Genomic DNA, 19327 nt, shown 5'->3' with positions numbered 1-19327 from the left:
GAGTCTAATATTAGCTCAAAGCATATGAGATAAAACCCACTATCATAGAGTTGACCTTAATACCTCCATTGTTCTATAGATGAATCAATTTCACCCTCATGATGACAACATTGGTCTTGTGAGTGGAATCTTGTTCTAGGAAGTGGAGTAACCGTTTTGGGATCAAACACAACGAACAAATTACAAAGTCTACCTTAGCTACTTTAGATATTTATCTCATGTCAACAAGAACCATGACAAATAGATATAGAAGAAGAGAAACAAATAGATGCCTAGAATTCAATTGGTTGAGCTACATGGGCCATTCCCCCTTCTCGATTGGTTGACATCATAAAATTAGAAGGTTATCTCACTAGGTACTTAGATGAAGGTTGAGTAGAACTCTTCGGAGTTGACAAGCTAATTTTATAAACATTGTGAAGTTGAAGAGATATAGAGGTAACCCTCCACACATGACTATAAAGGCTCAAATGTTATGGCCAAACCTTGGTAAATTGGTTGCATATGAGAACATTCATGGTCTTCCACACTTTGCCACTTGGCAAAAAAATGAAAGAGAATGTAATGCAAATAGGGTTAGTATTATTATTTTAGATGTCAAGGAGTATAAATTTTGAATCGTGTATTATTATTTTAGCTTAAAGGGTGCATTAATTTAGGTTAGCTACTAACAATTTTGGTTTTAGGGTGTAATAAGTTAAGATTAAGTATTGATGTTTTAGAGGGTAGATCAAAAAGCTTATAAGATAAAGAACAAGGATAGAGTAGAATTAAAATAGTAATATGTTTATTTGTGGTGTATATACTTTATTTCGTAACTAAAAATATTTTAGTTTTCAAACATATATATTTATATGTGTTCAATTATTGGGTCTTCTATCTAAAATATAAAACTGTTATTTTAGTTTATATGGTACAATAATTTAGGTTAGCTTTTAGCAATTTAGGTTTTAGGGTGTAATAATTTAAGATTAGGTATTGATGTTTTAGAGGGTAGTATCAAAACATTTACAAGACGAAGAACAAAAGATAGAGTAGAATTTCATTGTTTAATCCAATATAAAAAGAATAGAGAGAAGAATTTAAACAACAATATGTTTAATTGTGTTGTATATGTTAGAGTAAAGTAATTAATTAACTTTGCTCTCCTCTTAAGATTTCTCTTTATGCATACATTAGTCATTTAATAATTAATATTTAATTATTAAATGCTCACACCTTAGGGTTAGGTTTTCCTTTTGGTGTTGATCTCCTTTATAAGGATTGATCTCTTGTATTATTCATATTCTTGATTTATTTTTCTCTGATAATACATCTTTTCTCTTTGTCAGAGCCAAAACCCTTGTATTCGTTCTCTCTCTTTCTCTGTGACAGGTTTCTTGCATGCAGGTTTCTTTTGGGTTCTGTGGATTTGTATTTCTCAAATCCTACATGGTATCAGAGCTGGATCTGCTGCAGCTTGTTCAGAATTTTGAAAGATTTTGAGATCCAGGTTTTGGTTGCATCAGATCTGTGTTTGTCTTCTGTTTTTTTATTTTGGAATAGGGGGTATTTTTTTTCGGTGCACTTTGAGCCCAAACGGACCTCACCGTTGAGCTCGTAGCGCCCAAAAACCCCTATTTCCATATAAAATTCGTCCGATTTGGACACAGTTGCACCAGGAGGCAAATTTTTTTGGCCCCAAGGCCGTACGGCCCTAGGGCACGAAAACCGAGGCGGATTTTTCAAAAAAAAAATCAAAAAAAATATTAAAATCGTCAGTTTTGGTTTTCTGGCAGGCGCAGCCAGTGTTACGGCCAGCGCCGCCCCCGCCCCGCCCGGCGGCCACCGCAGCCGGCGGTAACCTCCGTGCCGCCGCCCAGCGCAGACCGCCGCCCGCCCGCCGCTCAGGCGCCGCCTGCGCGCCACCCGCCACCACAGTGCCGCCCCCGCGCCGCCACCCCCCTGCGCCAGCCCCTGGTCGCCCAGAGGACCAGGGGCTTATTTTTTTTAAGCCCTTGAGGGCTTAAAGGGCCTATTTGGGCATTTTTGGAGCAGTTTTACTAAATCGGGTATAACTCGGGCATTTTAACTCGGATTTTCGAATGAAAATAGGCGTTGGAAAGCTGGTTCCGAGCCCAATCTAAAAGATGAGATCTTTTTTTCTGATTTTTCCATTTTGTAGTGTTTTTTGCCAGTCGAAGTCAGAACAAGTTTTTTGCACTCCAGGAGCCATATCTTTTGCATACGGACTCCGTTTTTTGAAAGCGAATAGGCGTCGGAAAGGTGGTTCTATGCTCTTTTCAGATATATAGTCTATTTCATCATAAAAATCTTCAGGTGCTCCAAATTTTGTCTCAACCCGTTATTGTTTTCTATTATTTTTTGGCTTTCAGTTTGTACTGGGGATTAGTTTTTTGCATTGTGGGGGGGTGTTTTCTCTTGCTTTCTGTTATTTACATCAGAAAACTAGAATTTACAAACACCAATACAAAAAAAATCAAACCCCCTTCTGCATCTTCTGTCTAGTTCTGAAAGACCACTTAATAATAATTAAAAATTCAGAGCAGTTGAGGCACAGTTTACAGGATGGCAGACAGACCTATTGAATCTCTCACACCGCATAATTACCACACTTGGAAGGGTCGCATGATGACTCTTCTCCAGTCAAAAGGGTTATGGTCCTGTTTGGATGAGGTTCAGCCTCAGTTGACACGTCCTTTTGAGATTATGCAGCACAGGAACAATATGGATCAGGCTATGGGATTGATGGCTTTACACATTTCCGACAGTCTCCAGTTTCATCTTGAAGGTTGTATCACTCCTCGAGCCATTTGGACCAAGTTTGAGGGACTTTTTGGTACTGTCAACGAGTTCAGAGCTTTGCAGCTTGAGGCAGAGTTAACTTCCTTGGTACCTGATTCATTTCCTTCTATTGAGGACTTTCTGATGAAGTTCAAACAACAAAGATCTATCTTGCAGGGTTGTGGTAAGACTAAGACTGATACAGAGTGCATTTTCCTGATTCTCTCCAAGCTTCGGGGTCCATTTCAGATCTTCTCTTCGACCTTCTATTCCACCATGGATGCCTTGGGTGCTCGACATGTCATGCCTTCTTTTGAGGTCTTTTGTGATCGTCTGATTCGTGAGCAAGCTAAGCTTAAGCAGTTGGATTCATTTTCAGGTTCACAGAACCAAACATTGGTAGCCCAGTCCTCCAAAGGAAAACAGAAGCAGAAACTGAAGCCTAAGAAAGATTCAGAGGCTAGTGAGAATCCCTCCAAGCCACCACCTAAGTCTGATTCAAAAACACAATTCAATTCTAAACAGGGCAAATCTTCAAAGTCTGGTGAGTCTTCCTCCAAGACTAAGAAGAAATCAGGTGATCCTTGCAGTTTTTGTGGCAAGGAAGGACATCCCGTTTCCAGGTGTTGGAAACGTTTAGAGGCTTTGGAGGAAGCCATGCAGCAGCATAATATCAGTGCACCACAGCCTCCTTCACAGCCCACAGGGAAAGGTCATGCTCTTTCTGCACGAGCATTGTCCTCAGCGTCCACTTGGATTCTAGATTCTGGTGCCTCTCACCATATGACACACACACAGGATTTGGTCACCGCTCTTGCTCCTACAGGCACTCGACATATTGCAGTTGGTGACTCAGCACAACTTTTCGTTCAGGGTTCTGGTACTGTTTCATTGGATGGTGGTTGTCTTCAGGATGTGCTTTTGGTTCCTGACATTTCGACAAACCTTCTATCTGTTTATCAGATTTGCCACTCTGGCTCTGGTAAGACAGTTGAGTTCTCTCCACATGATGTGGTTATTCGAGATCTTCATGATCCTGACTTGGTTGTGGCTACTGGGAGTGTGGATTCTGCATCTCACTTATATAGTTTTGATGGCTTTGAGAGTTCAGACACTGTTGGTTCCTCTCTTATAGCACATGCAGATTCAGTGAGCAGGCTTTGGCATGAGCGTTTTGGTCATGTCAATTACAGATATCTACAGCAGATGAGTACACAGGCACTTGTGATTGGGCTTCCACAGATTTCTTGTACAGATGGTGTATGTCATGGTTGTGTCCTTGGTAAACATCATCGAGATCCTTTTCCTAAGGGTCGAGCCTCTCGTGCTAGGGCAGCCCTAGAGTTGGTACACAGTGATCTTATGTCCTTTCCGACTCCTTCTTTTTCAGGGGCCCGTTATGTACTCACTTTTATTGATGACTTCTCCAAACGTACATGGGTGTACTTTCTTAAGTACAAGTCTGATGTCTTTGACTCTTTCAGGAAGTTTAAGACATTTGTGGAGAAGCAATCTGGACTTTCTATCAGGAGGATACGCACAGATAATGGGGGGGAGTATGTAAATTAGGCTTTCAGAGATTTTTGCACTGAGCATGGTTTACAGCATCAGTTTACAGTTCCTTATACCCCTCAACAGAATGGTGTTGCTGAGAGAAAGAACAGAACCTTACGGGAGATGGCAAATTGTATGATACAGTCTCGAGCTATGAGTTCTTCATTTTGGGCTGAGGCAGTCAATTGTGCCAATTATATTCAGAACCGGATGCCCCATAAGGCATTACGACATATGACTCCTGAGGAGGCTTGGACCCATGTCAAGCCTGATGTTTCTACATTCCGAGTTTTTGGTAGTGAGGCTTGGGCATTTATTCCTGATGCTCAGCGGATAGCCATGGAGAGGAAGAGCCGACCACTCATATTTGTTGGCTACTGTGAGGATGTTAAGGCATACAGGTTGTTTGATCCTGATTCCAGAGAGGTCTTGTTTCGGCGGGATGTCCAGTTTGATGAGTGTTATCCTCAGATGGATTCTCCATCACCAGCTTCTCCCTCATTGCCTACTCCTTCCTCTTCATCTCTTGAGGATTACTTATCTCTTGAGGATGATGTAGATCATGATCCACCATCTCCACCACCACTAGTTGCTCCGTCTTTGCCGAAGTGGGCCCGTGATACTGTTGATGCAGCTGGTTCTTTGGCAGGTGATCCTTCAGATACTCGTCGCACTCGTGCTCAGACATCTGGTTCTAGTCTTTTGAGTCATACCCTTTCAGATGATCCTCAAAAGTTTTCAGAGGCGACAAGACACCCAGAGTGGGATAGGGCCATGGATGAGGAGTATTCTTCTTTGATGAAGAATCATACTTGGGATCTTTGTTCTCTTCCTAAGGGAAGAAAGTTGGTTCGGTGCAAGTGGGTGTATCGTACCAAGTATGCTGCAGATGGTTCTATTGATAAGTATAAGGCCCGTCTTGTTGCGAAGGGGTTTTCTCAGGTAGAGGGTATTGACTACTCTGAGACCTTTGCTCCTGTCGCCAAGATGAATTCTATACGCCTGGTACTTTCACTTGCAGCTTCACAGGGATGGACAGTGTTTCAGATGGATGTGAAGAGTGCCTTCTTGCATGGAGACCTACATGAGGAGATCTATATGGAGCAGCCTCAGGGTTTTGTGCAGGAAACTTCTTTGGTTTGCAGACTTTGACGTTCATTGTATGGTCTCAAACAAGCCCCCAGGGCTTGGTATGAGAAGATGGACTCCTTCTTGCTTTCCTCGCACTTCACACGCTGTCATTCTGATCACACAGTCTATATTCAGCGTCAGGAGGGTGATCTTTTGATTCTAGTGCTATATGTAGATGATCTCATCATTACAGGTAGCTCCTCCTCCATGATTTAGAGTGTTCAGAGAGCTTTGATGGAGCAGTTTGAGATGACCGATCTTGGTCTCTTGCACTTCTTTCTGGGTCTACAGGTTATTTAGTCTTCGGATGGGATTTCCATTTTTCAGGAGAAGTATGCTCTTGATATGCTTCAGCGATTTGGCATGCTTGATTGCAAGTCTGCCCCCACTCCATTTCAGTCAGGTGTTGTTTTGTCTTCCACTTGCTCTACTCCTTCAGTAGACCCCACTTTATACAGGCAGTTGGTTGGCAGTCTGTTGTACCTGACACATTCTCGTCCTGATCTTTCCTTTGCGGTTGGCCTTGTCTCTCGGTTCTCCCATGATCCTCATGAGAGCCATTGGCAAGCAGCCAAACGTATTTTGAGATATATTCGGGGCACCACACATTATGGCATTCACTACTCTTCAGGATCCCCTCACATCATTGGCTTCACTGACTCCGATTGGGCTGGTGATGTCAATGATCGGAAGTCTACTTCTGGCTTCGTTTTTTGCCTTGGTTCTGGTCCTATCACATGGTCTTGCAAAAAGCAATCTGCTATTGCATTATCATCTACAGAGGCTGAGTACCGAGCAGCAGTGTTAGCCAGTCAGGAGGTTTTATGGCTTCGGCAGTCGATGACAGAGTTTGGGTTTCCTCCAGATTGTCCCACTATTCTTTGGTGTGACAACCAGAGTGCCATTCACATTTCACGCAACCCAGTGGAGCATCAGCGGACAAAGCACATTGAAATCCACATGCACTTCATCAGACAGTTGATTCAGGATGGTTCTCTCATCTTGGAGTATATTCCTACAGAGGAGCAAGTTGCTGACATCTTCACTAAACCTTTGGCATCTCCGCGCTATCTTCAGTTGCGCTCAATGCTTGGGGTGAAGGAAGTTGTCCTTGGGGGGTCTCAGTGAGGCCTTCCTTCCTTCATGTTTTCTTTTCAGCATGATTCTTTATCTCTTTTTGGAGAGGAGTTTTTTCCCACTGGGTTTTCTCCTTTACTCCACTTTATAGAGATTTTCTTGTATTTGGGTACCTCATCAGGCTTTGTTGCCGGGACCCTCTTTTGCATTGTAGTTCCTTTGCTTTCTTCTGCATTGTTTGTAGCTGCATTGTAGCTCATCTTAAGGGGGGGTGTTAGAGTAAAGTAATTAATTAACTTTGCTCTCCTCTTAAGATTTCTCTTTATGCATACATTAGTCATTTAATAATTAATATTTAATTATTAAATGCTCACACCTTAGGGTTAGGTTTTCCTTTTGGTGTTGATCTCCTTTATAAGGATTGATCTCTTGTATTATTCATATTCTTGATTTATTTTTCTCTGATAATACATCTTTTCTCTTTGTCAGAGCCAAAACCCTTGTATTCGTTCTCTCTCTTTCTCTGTGACAGGTTTCTTGCATGCAGGTTTCTTTTGGGTTCTGTGGATTTGTATTTCTCAAATCCTACAGTATATAATTTATTTTGTAAATAAAAATACTTTATTTTTTAAACATAAATAGTGTTACATGAGTCAAATTATGGTATCTTTAATCTAAAAGAAAATTATTTAAGATATAATAATAATAAAGACTTAATTTTTTTTTAGATTATTCAGGTGTTATATAAGTTTTATTTTAAAAAAAGAATTAGAATTCTTATAATAAAAAAATGGTATTTTAAAGTTTGATGATAAATCACGTACCGTGACCAAAACTTTGATGAAAAAGATGCACAATCAAATGTAGAAGCAACTTTGTTGGGCACTATGGATTGCAACAGCGTATTATAATATGGGACTACCCCATACATTCCTTATTTCATGTAGCATTTGAACTTGTGACCACTCTTAGCAATACCAATTCTCCATCACTACACCAACTCAAACTATACACCAATAAATAATAAAAATTTAGATTTCAACGCCGAGCTCTTCCAAGCTACTAATCCACATGTGACCTTGCTAGGGGCGTAATACTCAATCTCCCATACGCATTTTCTCTATATATAGAGTCACCTCAACTGTTATGACACAATACTCCCCTGTTTAGTTCAGCTCGTTACATACGAATTCACATTCAGAACACTAGTGCATAGCTCTTTGGTTCTCATTTCAGGTAGCTTTCGAATACTGTTCGAAAACATTTCTGCTTGTGGCTATTATTTTCATAATGTTCATTGCATGCAAAGCTTGCCCCCTGGGTGGTTTGACATTCGCTGTTTCTGTGTGATAGATATGGATGAATCAAATGTTCCTATCAGAATACATTGTTTTCTTAATGTAAAGTTATGATTTTGTAGATCATCCAATGTGGGCATGATATTTTTTTAATTGCAGGATCACGAAAATGTTTGGAGAACGTCACCAAGCTTATGGTGAGGTGGTGCCTCCTCACGCGCCTTATGGTTATGGAACGGCTCATCTCCCACAGGGAGACACTGTGAAGATCTACTGTGAGGCTAATCCTGACTACTACCTTGCCATCTTTAATGGCCAGGTGGCCATGGCACCTGCTAATGAGTCTGACCTAAATCAGGTTTGTTGTTATGACATTAGATTCTAAGTTGGGTTATGAATGTGGGTATTGTAGGGAATGCTTATTGATTGATAGGGTATGATGCTTGGATTTTGTAGCAATGGATCATGGACACTTCATGGAGCGTGAAGGCCAAGGATGAAGCAGGATTCCCTGCATTTGCCTTGGTGAACAAGGCTACTGGCCAGGCTCTAAGGCATGGACGTGCAGAGAAAGAAAGGGTTAGTATTTTTCTTAAATCCATTCTGTTGTAGCTGGTGTTTAAGGAACTGTAAGGGGGTTTAGGGTATGTGCATAAAATTGTTTTTATGCTTGAATGGTGCAGGTTACCTTGGGTCCATACCACGCTGATGATTTGAATGAGGCTGTTCTGTTTACCCAGAGTGCCGATGTGGGTAAGGGTTATCAGTGCATCAGGCCGGTGAACGACATTAGCCTCAATCTTGATGCCAAGGTCGACGATGATAAACATCACGGCGGCCTTCATGAAGGGGCAGAGGTTGCTCTGTTCAAATGGAACAAGAAGGAGAATCAGAAATGGAAGATCACTCCCATCTGTAAGTTTCGTATGTAACTGCATTATGTGGAATTACTTTTCTTCGGCATGCTTGAATGTTAAATGATTGATTGTCTGGTGAAGTTCCATAAAGGGTTTGGAGAGTTGATCTCAAAATTTAGATTGCTTGTGTCCCTGTATTGCGAAACTATGATGTGTCCACAGAATTTTGAGCTTACAGTGACCTTATGCAAAAATTAAACTTGGTTTTCCCGTTGCAGTGAGATTTCCATAGGATTTTCAGGCGCTTTATAAATATACCAAAACCCAAATAAGATGAGTCTCCTCTGTTTGTAAATGTGATGGAGCTAGTAAGATTTTGGATTGCAACGGTCCGTATCATGGTTGGATAACAAAGGCCATTCCCCAAAACCCATATCGTCTCTGCTAATGTTGTCAAAAGTTTTGACCTTACAATGGTCTATTAATGGACACCCCAAATTCCACATTGCTTAAACCCTCTTTATCATATATAATGTATCTCTATACTTTTTCAGCTTACAACAGTTTTCAGGTAGAGGATTTGTTCCAGAAGTCAGATTAGTCTGCTCTCTGTTCTTTAACTTGATGTTTGTATTGTTTTACAGATATATTTTCACTTCTTTTTCAGTCTCTATGTTGAAGATGCCATTCTAAAACCCTAAGCGGGGGTTATATTTTGCAATGAACGTTAAATGTTTTTATTCAGTTTATCTTATCTTCTGTTCTTCATGGATCTGAACGTTATATGTTTTTGGCGACTCTTCATCAATCAAACCAAGTTTATTGAGTATCAGTTTAAACTGTTTTGCTTGAGATATGATTAGTGAGCTCATCTGGAGGAGGATATGGATCTGGTTCTTTGTACCCTCCTGTTAATGAGGAGGAGCTTCAAGGTCACGCTGTTAGGATTTATTGTGAAGCTAATCCAGAGTTTTTCATGGCTGCCCGAGGTCATGTTGCAGTGCTTTCTCTAGGAAGCCCACATGATCCCCACCAGGTATCTTCCATTTGTAGTCTCTAAATTTCTCTGAAGAAATCTACAATTACTTTTGCCTAAATGTGGCTTCTTGTTTTCACATTAATATCTCTTTTGGCAGCAATGGATCAAAGTGGATTCATGGGGTCTTAAACTGAAGGACGAAGTTGGATTCCCAGCCTTTGCCTTGGTGAATAAGGCTACCAAACAGGCTCTCAAACATGGAGATCAAGAGTGGGACCAGGTAAAACCGTTGCTATTCATGCACATGTGTTTTTATTGACTGTCTAGGACTCAGGGCAGCACTCTGTTGTTTCTGTTGATTTTTCAGCTGGTAACAATAATTTTGGATTTGTTAATCCCTCTTGTTTGTAACTAGCATGGGGAAATTGAAAGAACTGATAGTGGGCATATTTTGAAATGGTATTTCGGCAGATATACTTGGCAGATTACAATCACAATAAGTTGGATGAATCGTTGCTGTGGACCCTAAGTGCAGATGTTGGGAATGGGTATCAATGCCTTAGGCCGGTAAACAACATCCATCTAAATATGGATGCAAAACAAGCTGATGGTGAAGGAGGAGGCATCTATGATGGAAATGAGCTCATTCTCTTCAGCTGGAAGAAGCAAAGCAATCAGAAATGGAAGCTGCAGCCTTTTAACTGTAAGTATTGTAACTCAAATCTATCTTGATCCATTAAAAGAACTATTGTTGTAAAGAATGGTTGGCCAAAATGTACTTTGAGGCTCTGTTTTACTACCAAATCTTGATCCCTGCAAAAGTAAGACGTACTTTTTTTAGTTTGGTAGCACCATTATTCTTGTAGTTTAGTTCTGCTTATTGGGGAGTTATTGATCATATTGTTGTTTTCTTTATCTCAAACAAAGTTGAATTAATTTATTTTCAATGCTTCGCTTATGTATGCAGAGATATATAAAGGAGCAGCAGTTGCAGCAGCCTAGAACTGTATTTTGCCATATGGACTGTTAAGCATCAAAGGCCTATGTTGTGATGGATGCTTAAGGCCTTGTGGGATGTAAATAAGGCATGGTGTGTTATGATTGATGTTGAACTTTGTTGATACATTTTTCATTTATGCATCAGGTTTTTATTTGGTTACTTGAAAAATCATGTTTAACATTACATTAATATATATAGTTAAAATTTCGAGTATTTTATGATATATTGAAAAAGGTGCTATGGTTGAAATTTCAAGTGCTTTATAATATATTGGAAATAGATGTTCTTTTTATGAATCAGAATTTTGAATTCTGAATGTCTGTCTTAAGTTGCATGGATATGTATACAGATACAAATATGTATATGGATACGACCATTTTTAAGATTCTTATTATGAGTGGATATCACATTCAAAAAAACACATATACATGTATTTAACACAATTTTCTAAATTATTAAAAGAGATTTTAATTACTTTAAAAGCAACATGATCAAATATACCAAATCAAATTAACAATAATGTCATTTAAATCTAAATTAAGATAAAACAAAGTAAAATTTAAATTTTTATAAATCTAAATACATTATATAAAAAAATGAAAATCTAAATATAAGGAATTAAATTAAACAAAACTAATCTAAAATTAAAAAATAAAAATTTCATAAATAATAGAAAAAAAAAAATGTGAATGAAATTTTTAAAATTATATTTAGGAGGGATCATATCAATTCCTTACAAAGTCAAATCACACGATATTCCATATGATTGGAAAGGTAGTGGTTTTTTGGGCATGTATGCAGATGGTATCTAATGTGTATTAGAGTATGGATGGGCATGGGTGTATTCAACTATTCTAGTATTGAAGTGTGATATTGTGAGACAGCCTTTTTATGTATGAGAGATTGAATTGGAATAGAGTAGCAAAGCCATTTCTTGTGTGTTTTGAAATAATAGTTGAATAGGAAATACTACAATTTACTTTTATATTATAAATAAAAAATTATCAAACATTAGATCAATGCTGTTTTTAGATTAAATGTGTGCAATATCATTAAATTTATCATCTTCAAATATATATAATGAATTATAAAGATCTAATAGCCTTTTCTTTACATTGAATCAATGAACATAGAAGAATGAAGCTATTAATAGAAGGAAAAATAAGACTATCAAATGTACAACACAAATTTAATAGTCTTGTATTCTACTTTATTTAATTGTATAGTAACTTCAATTAAATTATAATAAAGTCTTAATAAGCTTTGGTGGTTCTTCAATGGGCCTTTATTTTTGCTATTAGAATTATTTGTGTTAGTTGATAGGTCCTCTTTGCTCAATGCAATTGACATGTCCTTTTAATTTTATATAAATGCAAATGATCAGCTTAGAGCCAAAGTTTATTTTCTCTTTGAAATGTGTGAGTAAATGGTTTCATCACTCATTTTTCTTTTCAAAGACCATTAGTTCATATTGAAACATTGATGTTCTTAGAGGTTTGTAAAAACTAGAATTTCATTTGTGATACCTTTCATTATTTTTCTTGGATGCTTGTAAAATCTGGAATTCAGAACTTTTCTTGTATGCTTATAAAAACTAGTATCTCACTTTGTTAATGAGATTTTACTTTTAACAAAATGAGACTTTAATTATTTTTTTATTATTAAAGCAGCATTAACTAGGGTGCTGACCCTTACAATAGCCCGTAGGCAGTGAGAGAAAAACAGGGGTTCTCATCCCAGACAAAAGAAGAGGCCACAAAGGGCACTCACAACACACAAGGATGCCACAAAACAACAAACAACCCCAGGCCAACAAGACACAAACCAACACAAAGAGAAAGGACTCCTTGCAAAGATCAATAAGAAGACAACCCACAGAGTGGGAAACCTTACAAGGGGGAGAGGAGGCTCCCCAAATCAACCAAAAGATACAACCACCCCCCAACAAGAAGCCAAACCTCCATCTGCAAAACCCCTTTTCACCTCAATAGAAAAGGGGCCCACCTCAATAGGAGCACATAGGGAGAAGACAGTCTTACTGGAGAGCCAACCATGAGTCCTTTTGAAATCCAAGTCGTCATAAAGAAGAGAAGACCACCAAGAACCATCAACCTCTTTCACGCAGCCAAACACCACATCTATAAGGGGCGCATCCACCTCCATAAGATTCATGAAAGAAACAGAAGAGAACCAACGAAGCCAAACTCCCACAAGCTGAACACTCTCCACCTTGAAAGGGGCAAAAATACAGTCTAGAGCAGCCTCAAAGGCTAGCACCTCTTTGTAACTATTACCAATCCACAACCAAAAACAGACACAAGCAAGGGGATGCCCTTGAAAACTAACAACAAACCCCTGGCCATCAAAGATAACAAGACCGCGGTCCATACAAACCAAAATAGATAGTCTTATCGAGAAGACAAAAAGCAACCCAGTGGCACCTGAATCCAGAACATGCACCATCAATAGAAACACAACAAAACATCAAGAGCCACCCACCAGGCCCAACAAGTTCCATGGAGGAAGAACCCCCACCACAACCCATCATACCAAGGCAGTTCAGCAAGACACTAAAGGCTTTGCCCTAAACACTCAACCCCATCAAAAACAGTCGAGGTCCAAAGAAACCACCACAACTCCGACAAGCCCCATAATAACAGATCCAAACCAAGCAAAGCCATGGCAACAAAACCCATACACAGGGTCGACATCAGCAGACCCATAGGGCAACAACTACATCCCCAGAGAAAACGCTGCACATGGGGGAAAGGGGGAGCCAACACCCACCAAAAAGCATCGCCTCCCCAGCTGTCAAAGCTACCAGAAAAGGTAAGGAACCAATCTCGCGGCACCTCCAAGGGATCTAGTGCCAGTAGCAAGCAAAGCACCAAGTCTCCCTTAAAATCTTCACTAGGCCACCAAGACCCATCAAAACATAACCAATCGACCACCAGAAGACTGCAACAATGCGGCCAAGGAAGGCCAGAGGCATGCAAAGGGCACCAAATACCCAAGACAAGGCCTCCCAACACTCCACAAATCACCAAGCAACAAAACTAAGTCGTGACACCAAGCCAAGAGCCTCCAAGCAGAGCAGCAGAGAAGCACTCAGTCAACATCACAAACCCGAGAATCACCTCGGTAAAAATGTCGACAACAGAAGAGCTAACACCTCCTGCAGTAAAAAACACCTCGTTGTGGAAGGACCAAACAAGGAAGTAGAGGGCTTGAGACAGTAGCACCCAGATACGGGTACGACAAACACAAGCACCAACCAACAACCATGAACACCATAGTAGATAGCCCCAAACAGGGCACCAACGAGAGCAAGGAAGCAGACATAACAGAGCTAGCACGATGTCCCTGGGAACCAACCCGCACCACTCACAGGAGGAAAGGAGAGCCATCTCCCACAATAGGTAGGAGATCCAGACACCATCAACCTCGACACCGAAGAGGTTCTTAGCACCATGTCTAACACAACCCCTCTAACCACGACCGTCAAAGAGGGAGGTCGTCCAAACAAACAGTGCACGGTGAGAACTAAGGACCAACACCAAAGCACTATCCATGTTAGTCTCAGCAACACCACCCTTGCTAACAGTTAGAAAGCCAAACTTTCCTGCACCTCCACTCTGCTCCAGACTATCCAGAACAGGGCACCAAGGGGGGAAAGGACACGGTCTTGGCAGTCATTGTAGCAAAGCCATGGAGAAACCTCTTCGACGAGGATAAAACCCAGAACTCATGTAAGAACCTAGCCAGGAAAATCTGTCATGCAAGGAAGAAACCACTGCCATCGAGGCAACAGGAACCACGTGCAAGCCCCAAACGCAGCCAAGGCTGGGCCATCTGCAAGAGAAAACATAGATGGAAGCTACAGACGCCGAAAGATCACCATCATCCTCTGCATCACCTTCACTGCCATCCCCCTCAGTTTGAAATCCTGAAATTCCCGCTCCTCCACTTCGCTCTGCCATTTTCTATTCTCTCATTCAAACTTTTTTGTTAACAAATTTCATTTGTGGCATTTCATTAGTGTTCTTGGATGTTTATAAAAATTAGAATTTGATTTATGATATTTCATTATTTAGTAATGTAACATGATCTTAATTCTCGCTTTGTTACCGAGGGATGTATGTTTCTCACTTCAAACTTTTGCTGACTTGATCAGTGCTTCTTGTTTATGTCTTGTTTTCTTTTTGTTATTTTTGTTAGACTGTTGTGTAACGCCCCCTGTATTAAATTTTATAATTGTTCTCTTTCATACTCTTAGAAAAACATAGTTGAATTAATTTATTTTCAATTCCTTCGGTTATGATTGTAGGGAGTGCGTAATTATAAACTTGCAAATATAAATCATGCTTTATAAAGGAGCAACAACTAGCATCATAGGCATATATTTATACATAGTGTCTACCTCATGTTTTGATGGATGTAAAGTAGGCCATAGGCCTTATGGTGTATTATGATTGATGTTAAATTTTGTTGATCTTTAGTTGTGTATTGGGTTTTTATTTTAATATGTAATGTTAAAATATTAAATATTAATGAATATTTTGTGCATTTTAAAATATAATGAAAAAGGTATTTTATATTATTGCTTCTTATGAAATTCAATTGTCAATGTTTTTGACATTTGAAGTTGTTTACTAGTTGATTTGTCAATAAATCATTTTTTTTATTTAGATTGTTTTGCTATATTAAAGATTGAACTAGAATAGAGTGGCAAGCCATTTTTAGTCTTTTTGAACTATGTTGATACATCTTCCAACTATGCATTAGGTTTCCATTTTGTAATGTGAACAATCGCATTTAAACATTATATGGTTAAAATCCCAAGCATCTTAAAATATGTTGGAAAAAAGGTGTTCTATATTATTGTTTTTTAAAGAAATTGAATTGTGAATGTGCAACATTTGAAGTATTACATTAGCCAACTTGCCAACAATTAATGTATATTTTCAGAAAATCTTCTTGTATATTGAAGTATGATATTGTGAGACACGTCCTTTTATTTAGATCATTTTTCTACATGAGAGATAAAACTACAATAGAACAACAAACCATTTTGAGTATGTTTGAACTTCACTGCCTTTTTTTTTTGGTCGGTAAAGGCAAAGCCAAGTTTTGTATTAATTTGAGTAAATACATATGGTTACCACTGAATTTCAAGATATTCAAAAAACCTCTTCTCTTAAGAGCACAGAGGTCCCTTCAAAATCAGAGCCTTTTAGCTTAGGGTTCAGCCATTTTCCTGAACCATTTAAGGTTTAAAAGTCTAGAAACCAAAACATAAGTGCTAATAATATCCGAATTCATCAACCTAGATTCAAAGTTTTTGAACTGAAATTAAAGATTAATAAAAATTTACAAGGATGACTGCATATTCGATAAACAAAAGGGGTATCCATAGAGAGCCTAGCTTGTGGAAGGAATGCCTGTTGAGGATGTTGGTTCCTTGGGCGGCCTCGACCTTTGCTTGCTGGAGAGCCCCGACCACGACCCCTGCCCCTGCAACCACTGCTGGAGCTTCCTCTGCACCTTTGTTCTGGCTTAGGTTCTCTTTCTTCCGCAAGCATAGGTAGGAAGCCATTCATTCTTGCAAAAAGGAACATAATTTCCTCTTGCCCTTCAACCTCCAGATCTTCCCCTAAAAAATGCCATTTGAGGTAGCTCAGCCCTACACTCGCAAACTTTCTATGCCTATTCAATTCTTTATCCTTCAGGTCCAGAAGGAATGGGTAATATTTGATAAGAGCACCATGAGCGTTAAAAAGGATTCTGTCGCTAGGTCTGGGTGCACCAGAGTTGTGATTGGCCTTATTCAGAACTTCTTGGAGCTCTAGGAGGATTTTAGCTGGGAAGAGTTCCCTGGTAAGGTTCTAGATTAATTGCTTGGAAAGCTTCTGATCCAGCAGTGACGCCACAAATCTGGATGAAATGTAGGTGTTGTCTCTTGGGTATTCATCTCTACTCATATGAGCGCTCCCCAGAATCAATTTGACTGCTAAAAGAACCGGAGGGTCCGAGTGAATAAGGAGACGCTTGAGTCTCAGGTCTGTAATAAGGAGACGCTTGAGTCTGAAGGAAACTTGACGGGTCGAAGCACCAAGAGAGATGGGGGTGTTTGCACCAAAACAAGAAACAGGCCTGGGATAAACACTCATGATGAAGCCGAAAGGGGGTTCAGAAGACATGGCGATCGAAGGCAAGGACTAGCAAGAGGAAAGCCAGATAGCAACCAGTTGAGCCAAAAGAAAATGAGAAGTGATAATTGGTCTTCTTCAGGAAGGCAGGCGCACAACTCAATGAGCAATGATGGGAAAATGAGAGCAATTAAACCTCACGCGAAGGTGGCGGAGAATAAATGCTCAGATCAAACTAAATCCATTGAAAAGCAGAGGGAAAGATTAGCCTGCGGACAACTCATGCAAGGATAGAGAGGCGGCGCTCACCAGCTGGACTTTAGTTGGTCCCGTATTAATGTTGCTGGTTAGTCTAGTCGACTTTACCGGACCCATCATGCATCCCAAAATTAGATGAGTGGTTAGTTTGAAAAGAAAAGTGATCGTTGGTGTTAGCAGCCAAAAGGAGGGTAAGAAAGGAATTTTTTAATTTGATTTATGCATTCCTCCAGTCTACTGGCACACGGAGACTCAAACCTTGTCTGATCGGTCATATTAGCTTGGTCGATCTAAATTAGCAGAAGACTAAGATCCCTATGACCACCAATGAATAAAGGTTCCTAAAGCTGCAACTTTTGATAAAGCGTCTGCCTCTGTGTTTGCTTCTCTATATATATGTTTTGCCTCGAAGAGGTCCAGGCTGTTTAGGATTTCTAGGATGCTCTCCAAAAGAGCTTGAAGCCTCCAATTGGGGGTTGTCTTTTTCCTGATAGCATTAATTGCTATCTCCGAGTCTCCTTCCACTATAATATTTTTTATTCCATGGTTGATGCAGTCTTTCAGGCTTAATAATAGAGTGGCGAACTCTGCTATGTTATTAGTGTCCGGAGGGATTGGTTTTGCCATTTTCCCAATGATTGCTCCTGATTGATCTCCGATGACATAGCCTATTCCGGAGGGGCCTGGATTGCCTTTGGAGGCCCCATCAAAATTCAGTTTCACCCAGTCTGGCTTCGGGGGAGACCAGATTGCTCCTTTCCTTTTAATTGAGTTATGGCGAGAGAGTGAGGGAATAATGATTCCTTGCCAGTTTTGACTAATTTTCCTATCCCATGAAGAGAAAACTTTAGACTGATTCAGTGCAAAGGATGTTCTGCCATTGATTGAATCCATTGTTGCCGATTCTATTGAATTTAGAATTGATTTATGATTTCTAGCTTTACCTTCAAATAGCTTGTGGTTCCTTTCTTTCCAAATTTCCCAAATTAAGCATGATGGAGCAATTTCCATAATATGGCTCAGCAAGCTCTCCTTTGTATATAGAGGCCAGCTCTGGAATAGAAGCTTAATTTCATTCGACAAGACTAAGATCAGTTCCAATTTTACACATAGCCATCTCCAACATTTAGAGGCAAAGGGACAGGTCAAGAGGAGGTGGTCCATTGTCTCCAATTGGGCTTTGCAAAGTATACAACTTGAAGGTCCTTCATATCCCATTCTTGTGAACCTATCTGTCATTAGAATTTTTTTTTGAATTGTCAGCCATGCAAAGATGCTCGCATTCGGGATGATATTGGAGCTCCAGAACATCTTGAGGGGGATGTTGTGGTTGTTGAGCTCTACTGGGCTAACCAGAATTCTGTAGCCATCCTTTGAGTTATACTGTCCTGTTTTGGAAGGCTCCCAGATGAGTGAATCTTCCCTTCTTCTAGGGGTAATGTTTCTCGCCTGTAGGTGTCCTAAAAGCTCTTCCATGTCCTCCCTTGGAATTGGCAGGCCCTCCATTGATTTCCACTTCCAGCATAGTGTGTTTGGTGTTTCTTCTATTTCCATATAGTCTTTGACTCTGACTCCCCAGTTTTGTTTGAACCAGTTTTCTGTTGCAGGGATATGAATTATATTTGCCAGGGGAGGGTAACCACCCCAAGAGTCTTCCCAGAATTGGCTTGCTGAACCATCATGAATATCCTAAGAGACTGAGTTTGAGACCAGGTTTCTACAAGAGATGATGAAGTTCCATATTCTTGATCCTTTTGGAAATGACCCTGATCTGAGGATGTTTAAATTATTCTGATTTAAGAGATACTTTGTTGCTAGCATTCTGACCCAGGATGCATTTGGGTTTTTAATAAATTTCCATACTAGTTTGGCCCCCAAAGCTATATTTTGTAATCTAAAATCCTTGATGCCTAAGCCACCCATTGGTTTAGGCTTCATAATTTTGTCCCAAGCTATTAGTGCAATCTTATGCTTCTCTTCATTGTTTTGCCAAAAGAAATCCCTCATCTTCTTGATAATGTAGGTGTTGGCACTAAATGTTAGGGATAAAATAGATAAAAGATAAGTTGGTAGAGCCGAGATCACTGCTTGAATCATGACTAATCTGCCCACCCAAGACAACCATTTGCCCTTCCAGACATTTGCACTGCTTTCAACTTTAATTTTTAAGGGATCCCAGAGTTTGGAGTTCCTCAAACCTCTGTCTATTGGGATGCCTAGATATGTACATGGAAGGCTTC

At 39.9% G+C, this 19327-nt stretch overlaps 3 protein-coding genes across 3 annotated transcripts in view; 2 read left to right on the top strand and 1 right to left on the bottom strand.

The window, feature by feature from the left end:
* The window catches only part of LOC131066077 (ricin B-like lectin R40G2), a 37912-nt gene extending 22818 nt beyond the window's left edge, over positions 1 to 15094 (top strand). Inside the window, exon 9 of the transcript XR_009111555.2 lies at positions 15076 to 15094. The gene's annotated coding sequence lies outside the window, so the exon portion shown is untranslated. The remainder of the gene's footprint in view (positions 1 to 15075) is intronic.
* On the top strand, positions 7514 to 10903 carry LOC131066078 (ricin B-like lectin R40G2). Its single transcript, XM_058000767.2, has 8 exons — positions 7514 to 7782; positions 8004 to 8202; positions 8301 to 8423; positions 8528 to 8759; positions 9565 to 9737; positions 9838 to 9960; positions 10152 to 10383; positions 10648 to 10903. Coding segments are annotated over exons 2-8 (1074 nt in total). The 5' UTR covers positions 7514 to 7782; positions 8004 to 8013; the 3' UTR covers positions 10650 to 10903.
* Positions 15095 to 17402: 2308 nt separating the features above from the next.
* Positions 17403 to 17981, bottom strand: LOC131860093 (uncharacterized). The gene has a single exon (XM_059214459.1). It carries the CDS (start codon positions 17979 to 17981, stop codon positions 17403 to 17405), a length of 579 nt encoding a protein of 192 aa, XP_059070442.1.
* Positions 17982 to 19327: the final 1346 nt, after the last annotated feature.

This window comes from Cryptomeria japonica, chromosome 11 (assembly GCF_030272615.1).
Source record: "Cryptomeria japonica chromosome 11, Sugi_1.0, whole genome shotgun sequence".
NCBI classification, from domain to species: domain Eukaryota; kingdom Viridiplantae; phylum Streptophyta; class Pinopsida; order Cupressales; family Cupressaceae; genus Cryptomeria; species Cryptomeria japonica.
The sequence above is the reverse complement of the archived record's forward strand: the minus strand, read 5'-3'. Positions and strand labels throughout refer to the sequence as shown.